This window comes from Spea bombifrons, chromosome 3 (assembly GCF_027358695.1).
Source record: "Spea bombifrons isolate aSpeBom1 chromosome 3, aSpeBom1.2.pri, whole genome shotgun sequence".
Taxonomy (NCBI): domain Eukaryota; kingdom Metazoa; phylum Chordata; class Amphibia; order Anura; family Pelobatidae; genus Spea; species Spea bombifrons.
This window is the reverse complement of record NC_071089.1, coordinates 52,341,021-52,359,309: the sequence shown is the minus strand read 5'-3', so window position 1 is coordinate 52,359,309 and position 18,289 is coordinate 52,341,021. Positions and strand designations below refer to the sequence as shown.

Sequence of the window (18,289 nt, the reverse complement as noted above, 5' to 3'; positions counted from 1 at the left end):
CTTTACCGCGCTGCAACGACTAAGACAAGTGTGTGTGTTCATCACCCCAACACCCTCTGGATTCTTAACCGTGTGACAAGGGACTGATGTAGTGGTTACAGCCTAAACTCCTTGTACGCTCCTCATGACGTGACCGTTGGGGCTTCCGCGGATTCCCTGTTCTTTCACTGACGTCGCACAATCTTTATCTCACCCCCAGAAAGCCGACGGGCTGTGGTGGCTAAGATGCGGCGGCTCTTATTGTCCGGTTTACCCTTCTGGCGATGCTGTCGCAGCGGGCAGGTAGTGAGGAAACGCGGTTATGACAGGACCACCTCCAAGTTATTTGCCACGAATCCCCCCATGAAATGATTTATTCCACCATAAAGATAACGAAAGTTGCTTGATCAGAAATGAAATACACGTGTACTGATATATCTTCACCCGAATATTTAGAAATGTAGGGGGCGGGAGGATATTGTGTGTCACTATACATCATGACTGGTCAACCCTGGTTCGCTTCACCTGCTGGCAGTGTTAATATGGTGCCATTTCTTAAGTAACCTGGACTTGGCCCCTTATAAATTGGGTTTGCAGGAGAGTGGTGGTCTCAGCTCTCTCACTTCCCTGTTCATTATGAAAGGCCAACACTGGCATTATATAATACATTTGTATAATACATATAACTATATATAAGTATAATCTGGTGATTTAACTATACATTATACAGGACCGCCTGTACTCTTCCAGCAACAGCAGCTCATTGCGATTGACTCTTCATAATATATAACAAGAGCTGAAACACAACTCTCCCAAAATCTCCATCAGCTCTCCCCTTAATGAATAAATCCGATAGAGGAGTCAAGGAGTTTAATGCATTTCTATATGGTTTAGGGATTTAGATGGTAGTTTATTTTCTGTATATACGCACATTTATGAGACATTTTTTTTGTTGTTGTTGACTAAAACAATGCAAATTGATTCTGCTTTCAGGATGGAGTGCAGCATCGGTTAATTTTCTTACTAATGAATATTTTAGTACTCCTGCTGTTAGGAGAGACTTAGGAGATATTAGGCCAGGTCTCTGGGGAGTCCTTGTTAGCAAGTCATTTTAGGCCCGGGCAAACCAATACATAGTCCCCTTCAAATCGGTTCTAGGATTTGTATTTTGGTGCTATGGATAATACAACATTTGGTGGATATTTTCTCTATATTTGGCCCAAGAAATGTACCCTGAATGCCTTAAGTCTAAAGGCAAATATACCGTATTTCAAAATTGATGTTGCTTTTTTCTTTAAATGCCAATTACACAGCAATAGACTCCAGTCATATCTTCATTTAAGATGCACACTGGACTCCACTTTGCATGGACTCCAATGTGTTCTATTGAATTTAAAGATGGTGCATGCATTGTTTAGTTACTAGACTGACAAAACAATACTTCTTTGTCATTGTCGTCCTCCCACTGGCTGCTGTTCTTAGGTACACTTTCTGCACATGACTATAGAACTCCTGTTGAAATGAATGGGAGCAGTGACAGCCAATTGCAATTTTCAGCTAGTATACGTGACTGCGTAGCGAAGAGTAAAATACATGATGAGACATACTCACTACTTAATATTTGTTAACGTAATTTATACCTATTTTAATAAAAGAGACAAGCCAAAGAAGACATAGAATACCAAGTTTAAAATAAAAAAAATTGTAGTTTATCTGGTTGACAATGTAAGCTTTACCCCATAACTTCACAGGGGTTAGTTTTTGAACAAATGCAAAAAAGGTCAACTTATGGAGGATCCAGTTCCCTTTAAAAATGAGAGAACCAGATTTTATATTCAGATAACCGATAAACGGAACATTATATATTGTTGCTGGTACCAATGATCGAAACATCCATGGATAGATATTTTGTCCAGATGTGATGTGATTTTGTCCACAATTTTGATCCATACATTCCAACTATTGTACCTTTTCTTGTTGAAAGCACAATAATTACTTATTGGAAAACATGAGCTAATTTCCGTTTATAGGCCATTTAGCCCTCTCATCACCTGACACTCCTAAAATCAGACTTGTAAGATACGTTCAGAATCTGAACCAAACATATGTGCATTCATACTTAATAGCTATCCCACATGCAATATATACACGCTATATATATATATATATATATATATATATATAATGTTCATATATATATAATCTGTTCAATGTGAGACTACATACGGTATATGTAAAGTGAATATACACTGATATTTTTAAGTTAAATTCTTCTTCTTCTCTCTAGACACCAGCTTTATTCTCTTTTGTTACCCGGTGTGTCCAGTAAGCTTGCATAGGTGCCAGCTGGTATGCAGAAAGAACAAATCACCCTAATACACAGTTAAATGTAAGACATTATTTTCACAATTATTTTATTTGAGCAACTTTTCATATGCATTTTTGGAGGTGTTCCAAATCCAAAAAACCATGCACAAAGGAAATGTTATTTCTTATACAGAAGAATGCACATGCAACAAAATATACCATATTTCAAACATACTATTACAAAGTATGTTCAAAAGAAAGAATTTGCACTAAATTGTGGAATGTCTTGTTATGAGATTTCATTTTTCATAACCAAATTTATTTATGGGTGCCACCTAGCAATACACGTTAGTATTACCCCCAGAGACATGTGGAAAGATCTTAAACTCTGCGCTCAACAAATAACACCAATGATATGTCATGTAAGTCTAAGGAGGTATATTCGCTAAGCATAGTTTGCATGTGAGTTGACCAGTTCAACTGACCACTAACCGATTTCACTGTTCCATTGAGCTTCTTCTGCAATAACGTTTGACTTAGCCCAGAACAATGCACAGTTAAAGAAGAGATGCAACAATACGTTATACAGGGCGAGAGGAATGTAGCAATGCATTATACAGGGTCAACTCAGCCCTTCATGCAGGAGATTGCTGGTGATGGCCATTTATAATCCATACTGAAGTCACCTCACCTGCAAACACATGCTTTAATGGATATAGTTTGAAGTGCTTGATATACAGTACGACAATCTCCCTGTGCTAAACCACAAAACCCCTCTCAATGCTATGACACAAATAAACCACTTTATTTCGTATTAGGAATCGACATTAAACACATGACAGACTATCACATTAAAATACTGTGAAACGATACTTAAATAAACTCATAGTAAACACTTAAGTCTTAGCTTAGACTAGTACAATAATATCCTCCACTGAAGCTACTTAAATCTAATGACACATTTAACAGACAAAAAAATTGCAAGTGAATATTAACGGAACAATTTTATGGCTTTTTAACATAAACACAACATCTGGCTTTGGAATACAGGTTTACAGGGAATGGTGAAATGTAACAAAAAATACTAAGAGTGGTGATATGGTCTTTTTCTTTTTGTTAACCAACTATTCATGTTGCCACTGAAAGAAATTTACAGCATTTATGTTCATAATAATGCTACAATAAGCACGGAATTTCCTTAAAGGTTAGTGAATAGTGCAAAACTCAGCCAAAGGCCACATTATTTACTCACCAATAAATATTGTTGAAGAGCTAAACTTTAGCCATTTCATATTCCTAGCATTAGATAATTAATTTCTTATATTAGATTTCTCCAAATAAGACTATGCAAAATATTTTCCTCTTAATTTTTTAAAAAAAGAGAGGAAGTGTTAAATACAGCGCATATTGTAAGTAAATGGGCCAATGATGAAATAAATGTTCCTTACAAATGCCAATAACAACTTTGTTATAAAATTGCATATTTTTTTTACCCCATGAACATTACATTTATGTCAGCCAATATAAACAAATGTGCTTGTATATATAATATGTTGGTTTTAAAAGTTTAAATGATAGTGGTAGCTACGTCCCATTTGGTATTCAAAGGTGTAAGTTATACGAGGTAGTACGTAGTACTGATTTCAATATTGGCCCTGGAAAAAGTGGCTATACCTTGTGTCAAAATTTGATCCATGACAATTGTTTGAAAACAAAACTATGGGATTTTGAAGTGTACCTGACTGTCTGGTGCCATATATATATTACACACACTAGACTTAAAATGTCAACCACAACCATCTTTTCAAAGTGATGTGATAATAGTATAGAATTATATTTACAAAATTCAGCCATTGTAGCAAAATATATGTATTTATGTAGTAGCTTATCTGTCATAAAGAAACATTTTCAATCAAATATCAAAAAACATCAACACGATACTGCATAAGACACATATTTTATGGTGCTTCCCAAATGATGCAGAGGGGCTGTAGCTTCCTAGCACTCCTACCTTTCTGCACAGCATAGGAATTAAGGCCCCTTGTTGTCCACTCAAGTGAATAGGAGAAAAGGTGCATTATATAATGGAAAAACACACTAACCAGAACACCATTACAACATCAACTCTACCATGGAGAAGCATTTTTTAGAACATATGGACTAGAATATTTCATTATTCAGGAATTTTTTTTAACTAAGCATCCAAGTAGAAATTTTTGCAACATGTAATTAAGGACAAGAGTTTCCAGTGAGGCTATGGAATATATATATATTAATTCAGAGATTTCTGAACAGTTGTCTAATAAATACAGGAAGATTCAAGCTGTTAACATATACCAGAGATAAAGTTCACAGCTTGCTGCACCTGTACTCGAGAAAACACGGTTACTCACAGAATATTCAGAATTGTGGTATTTAATACTTTTTGAAGGAAAATGCTAGTCAAATACTCTTTCAAACTAGTAATGGGATGCCTGGTTGATATGTAATGTAAATCAATACATTTCAATAAATAAATGACAATTCATGATTGCAAGCAATGTACTTCAATTGAATATCTTTCAGTGCAGATAAATATGGCTCTTTGTGAGTCAGGACTGTAGGACTTTCATGATGCATGTTTTTTTTGTTTGTTTTTGTTTTTTTTATTTAAGTGTAACTTTACTCTCCAAATTCCACATATTCACAAATGATTTAATGATATAAGGCTTATTATCTTCTAGCCTGCTGCATAGTTGCTAAGGAATGAATAGAACATCGGCAGTTTTAAGCGTTGTTGGTCCTTACGACACCAGGCAATTACAGTTCCTTCACTGTTGGCTGTGTACAGGTGATGACCATCGCAGGAAAAGGTAAGACTGCAAAAAGAAAAGAAATACGGGAAATTTAGTTCCTTAGTCTTACGCATATTTAATTTGGTCCTGTGTCGACACATTGCCTTTTACCTGGCAGTTGTGACGAGAAACATACACGAACTCTGGAGTTTGTAGGCAACCTTATTTAAAGTATTAATATAAGGACTGACATTTGTGCAGGGAAACAACCACTCTAGCTATCATTCTGCAGAAGTCAAAACAGATACCTACTGGAACAGAATTTTCATAACTTTTCAGTTACACATTTTATATCTTGTTTATTATTAACTGAATTTTTTTGGTTTAAATAGAATATGGAATTATGAATGCAAGCAAAATAAAGGTATTTATAAATATAATAAAGGGATAAACAATAATGCAATAATGATAGAGGAAGATACAGGCCAGCCTGTCAAAAGCACTCTCCACATCCGTGTACAGAAGAAATGCAGTGGAATGAGAACATGTCACATGGTGTATCAGGTTGAGAGTCCCGGTAGTGTTGTCCCAACCAGGGCTGGCCCTATAATGGGGCAGACTGGGGCAATTGCCCCAAGCGCTTTTTTTTTTTTTTTTTTTGAAGCGGAGGAGAGAGAGAGGGGCACCGAGTGGTTTTCCCTTACCCGCTCGGCGCCCCTCTCTCTCTCCTCCGCGGCGAGTCTCCCTGTTCGGTCCCGGTGCCGGCTTGTAATGCAGAGCGCCGGAAGTGACGTCAATTTCCGGTGCTCAGCATTACAAGCCGGCACCGTGGCAGAGCAGGGAGACTCGCCGCAGGACTGTTTAAAGGTAAGTACCGGGGGGGGGGATCGTAGATTATGGCGTCGGCGAAGTTTAAAATGCGGCGTTTTAAACTTCGCCCCAGGCGGCGTTAAGTCTTCGGCCGGCCCTGGTCCCAACGTATATGAGGTTAGGGAGAATCCCTTTTAATCTATTTGCCAAGACTTTGTCAAATAGTTTGACATTCAAATTGAGCTCCAATACTGCTCAGGGACCTCTTACCAGGGCCAGGGCTTTTACCATTATTTTTGTGGTTTTAATTGGTTCTGATATTTAATTTAGGGTGATCAGGGAGTCAAGAGAAATGGTCCAGCCTTGGGGAATTTTCATGCGGAGGTGAGTTTGAAGGAAGTCTGTAATGCTTCAGACAATTTTATATTCAAATGTAATGTCTGGGGTGCGGGAATATTGTACAGTGTGTGATAGTACTGCTGAAAGCAGAGGGAAACCAGAAGGTCTGGGAGTGTTTGGTGCAAACATCTCTAGTAAGCAAAAGTCCTGGTTTGTTACCAAAGTTTAAAGTTGCTAGTATCACAAGTCTGTTAAGGTGTGAAGGCTGGTGGGGGATAGGGTTATCTTATATTGTAATTCAATTTCTGCTATCTGTGTGGTAAGCTTTGTAAACATCACTGCTCTCTTTTTTTGAGACTGGAGCCCAGTTGGTATGTTTTACATACACATCCATGGGCCACAAGCAAAGCTGGGTAGTCGGATAGAAGTATAGGTGTATGATCGTTCCATGTGGTAACGCCAATATTCAAGTTGTGTAAAAGGTTGAGGTGTCTTTTTGACAGACAGAGCATGTCAATAACAGTAGTATTTCTGGTGTGGGAGGGTATAATCTTTCAATCGGGTGCTAGAGATGCCAGGGATAAGACAACTGTGTTGCTTAAATTTGTTAAACTTGGCATATGGGGGAACCGGCAGAGGTGTCCAGTTTAGGATGCAAAACGATATAAAGTCTAATCCCAGAATAACTAATCCTTCCATAAATTCTGGTAAACGGTTAAGTCTCGAGATGATAAACAGGTACTGACTGGTATTAGGGGCATAGCTTGTAGCTAGCATAACCATGTGGTAGCCTGTGGAACCTTTCAAGAACAAGGATCTACCATCCAACAGAGTGAAGGGAAAATTCTTGGTTATCATGATAGCCACTCCCTTCATTTTGGAGTCTCGACAGCTCGTGAAAAAACATCGGTGGGGAAAATTTATTAGAAAATTTAGGGAATTCATCTTCTCTAAAATGTGTCTCCTGTAAGAAAGCAATGCGAAGTTTGGAAGATTTCATGTCCAAGCAGAGCCAAGTAGAGGACATTTAAACCCCTTAATTTTTAAAAGGTGATGTTTAACGGTCAGCCATTATATTCATTAATTATGTATAGTGAACATGTCATACACATATATAGTTGTTTAAAATATCTAATACCACAGGATCGTCATTTCCCTTTATACCATTAATCAGGGAGGAGTAACTTGGGAGAACATATATGAAGACACATAAAAGTGGCCTCCCAACTAGTTGCACACCAAGAAACAGACTGTGGGGCTGGGGTGGATGCCTGAATAGGGGGGCCGAAATTGCAGATATGAAGAGAAGGGGACGAGATATGCGCCTCAATATATAAGTGAAATATAAAGGAGATAGGGGAGACAATTGGGTATTTACATAAATTTAAATAGTGGCTATAGATCGTAAGATACAGAATCTGTGGTTATAAGGGATAGGTTAGCTGGTGGATATGGAAGGATTCTAGATGACGGCATTCTTTGTATAAAATCTGGTCAAAGCTCTAAACGAGCAAAACGCGTAGCGTATCGGACTGCATCATTATTTATTTCATATTCGCAAATTTTATCCTTTGATTTTAAATATAAATTTTATGGTCGATACCTAAATAAATTAAAGATTTTATTAAAAGAATGCCGTCATCTCTCTTCTGTTGAGGAGCTACTACCGCACATCCGAGGGCACCTGGAGGTCCAGGATATGCCTTTTAAAGAGCTTGTATGACTTCCTTCCTTTGTGAGTGCATCCAACATTGGAGAGTGAATATCTATGCGTACTGTGTTTTGTTTTTGTCTCTTTTCAAGATGTCTGGTATTATACCGATTGAGCCGGTGGATACATGCCATATCAGGTTCTGTGTTGATATGTACCAAGTGCTCTTTTTCACTTTTTGTGAGTTTTGAGTTTACGGGATGTTGCATATTTAAACATATCCGGAATAGTAAAATCATCAGGAGATGGGAACTTGAAGTACATCATGAGGAGTGATGGACAAGTGATTAGGGGGCTCATGTTGGTGGTAAGGTATTTAATCGGGACTACAATTTACCTGGTGACAAATACATGGTATACCTTTCTTGTCAGAAAAACAGAGGGACTTTAAGACCTGAAGTAAACGGTGAGGGGGTAATAAAATTGGGATCATCCGGACAATTTACTATATGTGTCATGTAAATCCTTATCACATATACCGTAATAGGCAGAGGGATACATATAAATACAGAACCAGTTAAAATAAATATATAATGTTATAAATTGGCATCTGTTCAGATGGGAGGGGAGACGTGGTTACGTCATGACTTTTGGGAGTTTAACAACTCACTCGTATTCGCCCACAAATGTCGTAGTGGAGTTAATAAATCTTTCTGTATCAGCTGGTGGTTTACCGGAGGGGCTAGATTTGTAAAATAACTTTAATTAGGGTTTCAAATTACTAACAGATGCGCCTTCAGAGGATCAGGCAAGTAACGTGTAGCGGGGGCACAGGTTTTGTGAAATGTGTGCCTTCAAGTAGTGTCCACTTTGGTTATGGAGGCATAGTGGGCCCACCCCAACTAGGCTAGTGGAAGTTTTAGAAACTTGAGCTCTACAGGAAGGTGGTATAGAATAGTACCATCTGAGCAGACAAGTACAGATGTTAAAGGATCTCAACGGATATTGACATTTCTACAAACCATAAAACGGTAATTATTATAGCCTGTAATGAGATTAATAACATAATATTACCTTACAATTGGTTTATTGGACTTAGGAAAAGTAATTTCTCGAACTGGTTTTAAGTCCCAAGTACTCCATAACCTGCAAGAAAAAAAAAATCCATGTTGTTACAATTAACATTCTGCATCCTTTCTTATACCAGCTTAAAGGCAGCCTTTACACAACCAAATTTGTTGAGTTTTAAGGCTGGAAATACATAGAAAAACTTGCATGATGTAAGCAGGGATTAGTACATGGAACTGGCAGGTAAGTGTAGCTGCAGTTTTCCATGGTTGCTAGTATGGTGCCACACACTCACTCAATCTTCTGCTCCAGAAGCAGATCGGGTCCTACAGCGTGTGGTCAGGCATATCCAGAGCATAAAAACATATTGCGTGGTTGTAAATATCAAGCCATTGGCTGCACTTATGTTATCAAGTGGCCTTAAAGTGCCAGTGCCACCTCATCATGAAGCCCTGAGGGCTGCCAAATGGATTTACACTGAGACACGTACTGTCTCTTGCATGGGCATCATGTGTAATCTATATGCATTGACACATACACATTTTTTTTTACATTTCTCTCTTAATATATTCCAAACCAAATAGTTAAGGGGAGTATATTTTATTTTTTATGTTTGACTCTTCAATACATGTTCCTGAGCTATGCCTCACATACCTCAATCTAGACCCAACTTCCCCAAATCTGATATACATTTTTGGTATTTAATATCTTTAGGTAAAGAATGTCTTAGGAGACAGACTTTCAAGACATAAGGTCAGTCACACAAACCCCAAACAGTACCCCTTTTTTAACCTAGGTCCAATTTACTTCTTAGAGCCTATTGATTAGATTTCATGTGAATCAAGTAGGCTGCTTGGGAATATTACCATGTTTATTCTCTGTCCTCAGTAATGCAAGATAAAATTCTTGCATACATAAAAATCTCAAATACCATTGCTGCAGATAGCTTTATACAGAGCTATAATTCATAGATACATGCCAACCTTACTGTGAGAACTAGGACACAGCGTCAGTGTTGGTTCTTCCATCAGAATTTTCCACTACTTATCAAGAAATAAAACTGCACACCCCTTTCTGACACGCCAATGTGTCTTCTTACCACACTACACCAAGTTAATTAGATTAGGTATAAAATATGTAGAGAGGCTGATTAAGCTATCGGAGGCTCCCAAGCTCCCTCTACCTGGTTTTCGATCCCCTTTTCCAGAATAAATTAGATGTAATCAAATAGCAGTTAGGTAGCTTTGTTAAACATATTATAATTTTTGACATTCCTGTATCACTTTTTTTTTTTTTATTTGTCAGACTCTTACCTCACAACTCCATTTTCAAGCCCCCCTGCAATCACATTGACTGATGTTCCTTCAGGTTGGTTAGAAAAAGCGACAGAGCAAATTATTTCTCTGCAATGCACATGTCCAATAAGGTCACCATTGACAGTCCACAGTCTTAGATCACTACCACCCCCAACTGAAAAAAAATTAAATATTAATTAACAGCTATCATTTACACATTTTCAGAAAGAAAAAAACAGTGAAGGTGTTGAATACCAGTCTATAAACAATAGATGGTAACAAATATCAATTTATGTATATGTCATTTATGAAAATGTACAAAAATGCCACAGCTTTTAACAATATTAGACATTTACTACAACAGAATGGTATCCTTTGCCAAATTAGATGAAGCAAACTTTTCCAAACGAATGCACACATACTCATTAAAAATGTATATGTCATACATGTTTAAATTCCCTCACTGCATTAACCTCTACCACTCCCACCTGAATGGTTATTCAAATTAGCTACCAAGTGAAGAAACACTTTACCCACCCAAACACCATTACAACCTTGCTTCTTTCAACCAGATATGAGTGAGTATTCAACTGTACTAGAACCGATCTGGCTAATCAAAAATGGCTGTGGCAGACAAAACCATGCATTCACATGCACACAAACGTCCTATGTAACAACCTGTTATCTTTCTGCTACTACTGCCTCTCCCTATGCAACATATCATTATGTATGTACCAGGGGAAGAAACCACAGGGCCTTAGTGCCAAACAACTTGTCTTTGCCCCCCCATTCCAACATACACTCTGGCACATATACGCAGACACGCTTACACAAATTACACACACTTACTCATACTCACTAACATATACGTTCACACACACACAATTACACATGTATATTTACACACACAATTACACACATATGCTCACACATACACTAGCAGCCAGTTTCACCTCGGGGTTACGTGACCTCGATACACTTCAAAATAGTTTCGAAAGGATCCTTCCGACGAGGAGACACGAACAAGGGGTCACACTGGGCCCCCTAGAGGCACGGGGCCAGTCGCAGCTGCGAACCCTGTAGTATGTACCTATCTCTTTTGTTGCATTGCTTGCTTACTTTCAGATCATGGTACCATTAACACCATGTTAAAAAAAATGCTCATACAACATATCAGAATTAAATTCTACACACATATTAGCCTTTTAACACGCACCTGAATCACAGACAGTAGCAATATCTCCAGTTGTTTCACTAGCGGAAACGGCCGTAACAGGGCTTTTGTGACCAGACAGACTTTGCACATAGCATAGCCTTGAGAGGAAAATTAAAGAGAGATTATATATAAAAAAAAAGCATAATAAAACATAAATGGTTAGGATTTTCCAACCAGAACAGTTGTGTCATACCTGTTTAAATCCCATATAATGCATGTTCCATCCTTGCTGACACTAATTAGTATACTGTAGGGTTTGCAAACAAACAGACTGGTTATCTCTGCAGAATGACCATAAAGATGTATTTGGGATTCAACTTCAATTTCCAGTGGCTAAAGTGAAAGGGTAGATGGACACATAAATGACAATTGCATTGTAATAAGAATATTTTTAAAGTAATTATTCTTCATTGTTGTTCCAAAATTACATTTTATTGTTATCTATGCATTCATAACATGGATAATACTGTCCATATGAAGCAAGGTTAGTCAGTATTATAAGACTGTGTACGCATTTAGATTGACTTTTGAAAGTATAATTAGAAATGATGACCAGTATTTCTAAAAAAAAAAAAAATTAAAAAAAATAAATAATCCTTTCTAAACAGAGTCTAGATCTGTGTACATACAAACACAGAATATTAATTATTGATATTATCATAATAGATCGTAATAGCTGTCTTGTACTAACATTTTATCCTCACTAGCCAAAAAAATACTAACTGAAGTTCTGGGTGTGTATGGAAATTTGAAATCATTTATAGATGTTGAACAAACAATAATTAGGTTATTATTGTATAATACTATAAGATAGCTATACTTTTTTGTATTAAAATGTTGAAACCACTACCCTTTCCTATAGCAAAGCACAGTGTTTCTATGAGAAATAAAGTGTTTATAGTATATATTATGTTTTAGTATAGGGTCATGCTCCTTACACATACCGTGCTGTTAGTAAACCGATTCAGGTACGCTGTGATAACACCGCATTTGCTGCCTGTGAAGAGTTGACAACTGTCCGGCACCCAGGCACAACTTGTGACCTTTAATAACAATAGAAACATTTTATAGAACAGTTGGTTTTACTTGGTTTTTAATAAAAAAGAAGAGATAATTGGATAGAACACACAGTGTGGTTACCACATGGTTTTGCTAAACAGATAAAGGTCAAACTATTTATGGAGCACAGTTTACCAGATACACAATATATTTTCTATGACCTCCCTTCTCACCTTCACCTAAACAAATGTATATTTTTATGGAAGAATTTAGATTTTTATTTGAAATATATATATACTGTATATTCCGGCGTATAAGACGACTGGGCGTATAAGATGACCCCCAACTTTTCCAGGTAAAATATAGAGTTTGGGCTATACTCGCCGTATAAGACTACCCCTCTACCCAGTATACAACAACCAGCCAATCGCGGCAAGCGATGTACCTTACCGGTGATTGGCTGGTTGTTATACAGACAAATACATACATACATGACGGGGATGACATGACGTCATCCCCGCGCTCGGCATCAATAGCCGGCGCGTAGTGATTAGGGAGCGTGGAAGCAGAGGTCTGAAGTGCCAGACCTCGAGCTCCCTAATGTTGGGCTAGTTAGAGGGAGGTCGTGATCTCCCCAACCAGCCCTGCACATCGGGCGCCCGCTGATCAGGGCTAGTTGGGGAGATCACGATCTTGCACCTACCTCGGCGCGGCCCTGAAGACCGGCCCAGGCGAGGCGGCTTCTCCGCTCGCCCCCCTAGAGATTCGTGGCTTCGTGGGGAATCTCCGGCTCTGTAAGTTTTAGTACCCGGCGTATAAGACGACCCCCGACTTTTTTTTTTTCACTTTTATATATATAATTTATTGATGTGTCTAAAATTGCAATATAAAACATATACAACACAATTAGACCGGGATTACAGCAAAACTTCCCAGTCTATAGCCCACAATGAGAAACAAACAAACAAAACAAAAAAAAAACAAAAATAAAAAAAAACAAACAAAAAAAAAAACACCGATGAACCATCCATACAATTCATTCAAACTGTCAAGCCAAGTTGATGTAATCAGTATGTTTATACATTGTGTTATGTCATTTGCTATCATGGGAGAATGTCAGGGTGCCGAGTCAGCCATGGTCTCCAGATGTTATAAAATTTCTGTAAACACTGGTGAGATAGAAAAAAACCACGTTCCATCAAACACTGATGGCTGATTTGATTCACAACATGATCCAAAGAAATAGATGATGATTGTAGCCATTGTCTAGCTAAAGTTATCTTCATGGCTAACAAGCATTGTACTATAAAAGCCCTTTGATTAAATCGAAATCCGTTTAAATCAAAATGTAGTAGGGCTCTTTGCATGGTAGGTGCTATGTTTTGATTCAAAGTAACAGAAATAAGCTTAAATATATCTTGCCGAATACTTTGGATCTGTGGGCATTCCCACCAGATATGGAAGAATGATCCTAAAAAGGAACTGTTGTTTGACAGTGACATATACCAGCACCTGTATATCTATAACTAAAGTACAATTTGTGTGAAAAAAAGTTAAAAAAATTACAATGACAAAGTTTGACAAAGTGTGGTTGTATAATGGGTGCATGGAAAGGGTTAAAATAACAGAATTTGAAATACCCTGGGGTGTCTAGTTTTCAAAAATATATGGTTTAAATGGGTTAAATTGAGTTAACCGGCTTCAAAGATATTCCAAAGAGGAGATGGAGGCAGACTGACCAGATTTGTTAAAAAAGGTTTCGAAATCATAAAACGCTGCTTGTACTTATTGCCCTAAAACTTACAAAAAACAGCAAAAAAACAAAGTTTTAAATCTCAAACACGACAAACCCATGCATGGGGGATGCATGGGTTTGTCGTGTTGTTTGAGATTTAAAATGCCACATTTTGGAAGTGCGCTTTTTTTCTCTGTTTTGGTCAGTCTGTACCTATGCCCTATCTTTGAGCTTGGCCACTCCAATTTACCCCATCAGCCATTTTTTTTGTACATTAGACACCCCCTGTTGAGATTTTTGAGAAATTTTAGCACTTGCTCAAAATAATAAACTTTATTTTTTTATTTTATTATTTGTTTTAATACTTTTTTAAATATTTTTTTACAAATTTTGCTGGTACTGGAGGGTTCCTCTAGTGACATCACTGCATAATTATTTTTAAATGTTAGCACATTTTTTTTATTATTTTTTGAATATTTTACTAATCACATTGTGATTAGAAAGCTGGGCTCCATTGACTTGCATGGTTGAATGCAGTACCTGTATTCAACCTGCAAGTGGAGCCAGAGTTCTCTAGAGGGAACTTTTAAAACTTGATTGTTTTTTTTTTTTTTTACAGGGCGGCCGCCATCTTGCTGATGGCGAAGATCACCGGCAGTGGCGGCTGTGACCGCTCTCCGGAGCGGTCACAGTCCATCCCGAGGTAAGTGTTTGGCGTCGCTGGATGCCTCCTGATCGAGGCATTCCAGCAACACCATTTAAGTTTAGGAGGTGATCGTTGATCGCCTCCTAAACACTTTTAAAACGAGCATCCGCCGCCATACAATTTATGGCGGCTGTTGACGCCCCGGGGAGGGGCCAGACATGGCCCCCGATGCCGATCTCGGCCTTGCTGAATGCCTCGACATCGAGGCATTACAGAAACGCCGCTTAAGCGAAGAAAGTGATCGTTCTAAGCTTATTTAATTTTTTGACGGTTCAAAAGTCAAAAGTCGTTAAATGACCGTTTTTCTGTGACGGTCCTGAACCGGCAAAGGTCGTTAAGGGGTTAATCCTGTAGGGATGATGAGTACTTGGCATGCAAAAACAAAACAAATATGAAAAGAAACAACAAAACAGAATATGGCAGTCCCAGGGTCCAGTGGTGGGCCCCCATATTATGGGTCATTCTATTAACTCATGTGAGGATGTACTCGAGGAGGTCGGTAAAAGGAGTCCCTCATCAGAGTCTTGATTCAGGGAGAGCGAGTGGCAGAGAATACATTACAAAGGAGCACATGAGAGATGCTTTTCCAAATTTGCAACGTATGAACGCCAATGAAACCATTTAAGCTCCATTCTGTGACCACCACCTCTGGCAGACCACACCATGACTTCCATTTGTAAAACAAATTTTACTTGATTAACCCAAGCTGCAAAAGAAGGAGGGGTGGCTGACTTCCAGTGTCTAGGGAGAATGGAGTTGGCCGCATTAATCAAATGGAAAGTTAAAGATTGTTTATAACTTGTAAGTGGGATATCGGTGTGGTGGAGTAGAATGGATTCAGGAGAAGCTGTAAAATCCGGGTTGGCAACCTCCCGAATGGCAGACACACCGGCATCCCAGAAGGGCCTGATACTGGGATATGACCACCAAATCTGTAACAGGGAGCCTGGGTGAACACAGCATCTCCAGCAGGTAGGTGAAATCTATGAATATCCAATGGAACCCTATACCAACATGTGAGTATCTTAAAGGTTGTTTCCTGCATCTGGCTAGAAACTGTGCCTTTATGGGTTATAGAAAGAATCTTGGTCCAATCATCTGGGGAGAACAAACAATTCAAGTCTCCCAAAGGCTAATATAATACGGCTTAGCCAACGGTTCCGGTGTTATCAATAGTGCGTATAATTTGGACATTAAGTGGGGAGGCTCCTTCTGTTCGAGACGGAACCTCTGTCAGTTGTGTGAGTGGCCTGTTAGCCGGGGTCAGGACCGCAGAGGACAGGACAAAGTGCTTTAGTTGGTGGTAGAGGAAGTGGAGTAAAAAAGAAAAAGAACCCGGGCGTAGCAGCTCCCCCAGTGGTTTAATCACAGGTCCATTAACTACATAACATAGGCGAAGAGGGTTCACCTTGGGAGGTAGAAAGGGCATTAAGCTACCCAGAGATTGGCCTGGAGGAAAGTCTGGGTTTCCCTCTAGAGGGAGCAGGGGGCTAGGAACCCTGGAGACCTTCAAGGTGGGGATGATAAACGGGTGTGTGGAGTAAGAGACGCAACTCAATGGGTCGCAAATCCAAGGCACTGCATTGATTGGACACGCTAGGAAGGAATCTTCCAATGATATCCATTGCTTAGTAGGGCCAATAGACCATTCTACGATGCGGCACAAATGAGCCACCCCCCAGTAAAGTTCCAGGCTTGGAAGGCCCATTTCCCCTGTAGCTTCTGCCTAGTCAAATAAGAAAATGATAATAGCGAGGGCTTACCTCGCCAAATATAGCGCCGGAAAAAGGATCTTGGGAGAGCAATGGGTAAGGTTTGGAATAGGTAAAGAAAATGGGGCAAGAGGTTCATCTTTATAACCACCATTCTTCCAAACCATGAGATATGGGGGTAAGCCTATTTGCGCAGGTCAGACAACAAGGTGTTTAGTAAGGGGTCAAACTTCAAATTGTGTAACTTGGAAAGGTCAGAGGGAATAAGCAGACCAAGATATTTAATATAATCATCTTTCAATTTAAAGGGTACCTGACTCGAATTTGCTGGATCATTGGCGGGGAGTGGTGAAAGCCCATAATTTCTGATTTTGAAAGGTTGATTTTGTAATTAGATAAAACCTGGAATCTGTCAAGCTCCGACAGGACCATCGAGATAGATTGGACACGGTTGGCAAGGGTTAAAAGTATATTGTCCACAAACATCGACAGAGCATGGGAATGAGACCCTATCCTCACCCCTATAATATCTGGATGGGCTCGGGCAGCATTGGCAAAGGGTTCTAGTACTAAAAGGAATAAAAGGGGGGAAAGAGGACAACCCTGCCTAGTGCCGTTCGAGAGGGTGTCTCTATGTGTATAACACATGGGGGGGGGACATGGTTGAAAAATAAAAATAATGTGTATGAGAGGGCGGATTAGAGTACAAGGACCCAAAGGATACAGCGAGCAGTGTCTTATCGGTAAAACAGACCCAGTATGGGTACATCATTTTGAAGGAGTCATTTGGCATGTGTATGTGTGGCACAAAAAACAAAAATTAAATATGAGATCGGTAATCAAAGAAAATAAAAATGTGTAGTAATGCATGAAAATGTAGACACCTTCGGGTCAAAGACTATTAAGGGGAAAATAAAAGAAAAAGAAAACAAACATTCATATATTCCGGATTAATTAGTCCAAATCGTCTTACCCTCGCAAATAGGAATTGTGTGTAACACACACAATGAAAGATCCGAAGGCTGCAAGCGGCAAAACAGAAACGAGGCGCACCGTGAAAAATCATACGTCCCATGGCGATGAGCCGATGGGGCGAGAGAAAGGTAGAGGCCGGAACCCATCGCCAGGTAGTATCATCCGGCTTTCTCCGCTGTGGCACCTGCATGTCGAATCCTCTTTCTGCGGTTCGTCGACGCTGACCAGGATCTGGCTGGGTCGGAGAGCGGTTTCAGAGACGGTAGTGAGAGTTCCCAATTCGGAACTGAAATCCCGGGTAAGGCAAGTTGAGCGAGAAAAGATTCCAAGTCGCAGTGTTGGCGAAGTGTAAAGATATCCTTGTCTTTGCGGGCCATGAGCACAAACAATTTGCTTCCCGTAGCGCTGCTGTGACAGTCTTGAGAGCACGTCTTTTTTGCAGGGTTATCGGGGATAGATCTTGGAAAATATGTATTTGCTCACTCTCGTATTCCAGATCCCCGGACAGCCGGCAAGCCTTCAGAACAGGCTCCTTAACTGAGTAGTCATGTAGACAACATACCACATCCCTCAGCGGTGCAGATGGACTGCCTTTCGGACGTAGCGCTCGATGAGCTCTATCAAATTGTATTGGTGTGTCGTTTGGCTGTTGTAGTAGCTTGTTGAAAAGAGATTATAGTGTTGTGTGAACGTCAGCCGCTGCAACCGATTCAGGTGTTCCCC

At 39.3% G+C, this 18,289-nt stretch overlaps 1 protein-coding gene across 1 annotated transcript in view; it reads right to left on the bottom strand.

The window, feature by feature from the left end:
- Window positions 1–4,708: 4,708 nt before the first annotated feature.
- Window positions 4,709–18,289, bottom strand: part of LYST (lysosomal trafficking regulator) — a 119,371-nt gene continuing 105,790 nt past the window's right edge. Inside the window, exons 48-53 of the mRNA XM_053461265.1 lie at window positions 12,384–12,482; window positions 11,633–11,772; window positions 11,440–11,537; window positions 10,242–10,398; window positions 8,935–9,006; window positions 4,709–5,144 (exon numbers count right to left, since the gene is read on the bottom strand). Of these exons, the coding sequence (XP_053317240.1) occupies window positions 5,006–5,144; window positions 8,935–9,006; window positions 10,242–10,398; window positions 11,440–11,537; window positions 11,633–11,772; window positions 12,384–12,482 (705 nt within the window). The 3' untranslated portion in view covers window positions 4,709–5,005. The remainder of the gene's footprint in view (window positions 5,145–8,934; window positions 9,007–10,241; window positions 10,399–11,439; window positions 11,538–11,632; window positions 11,773–12,383; window positions 12,483–18,289) is intronic.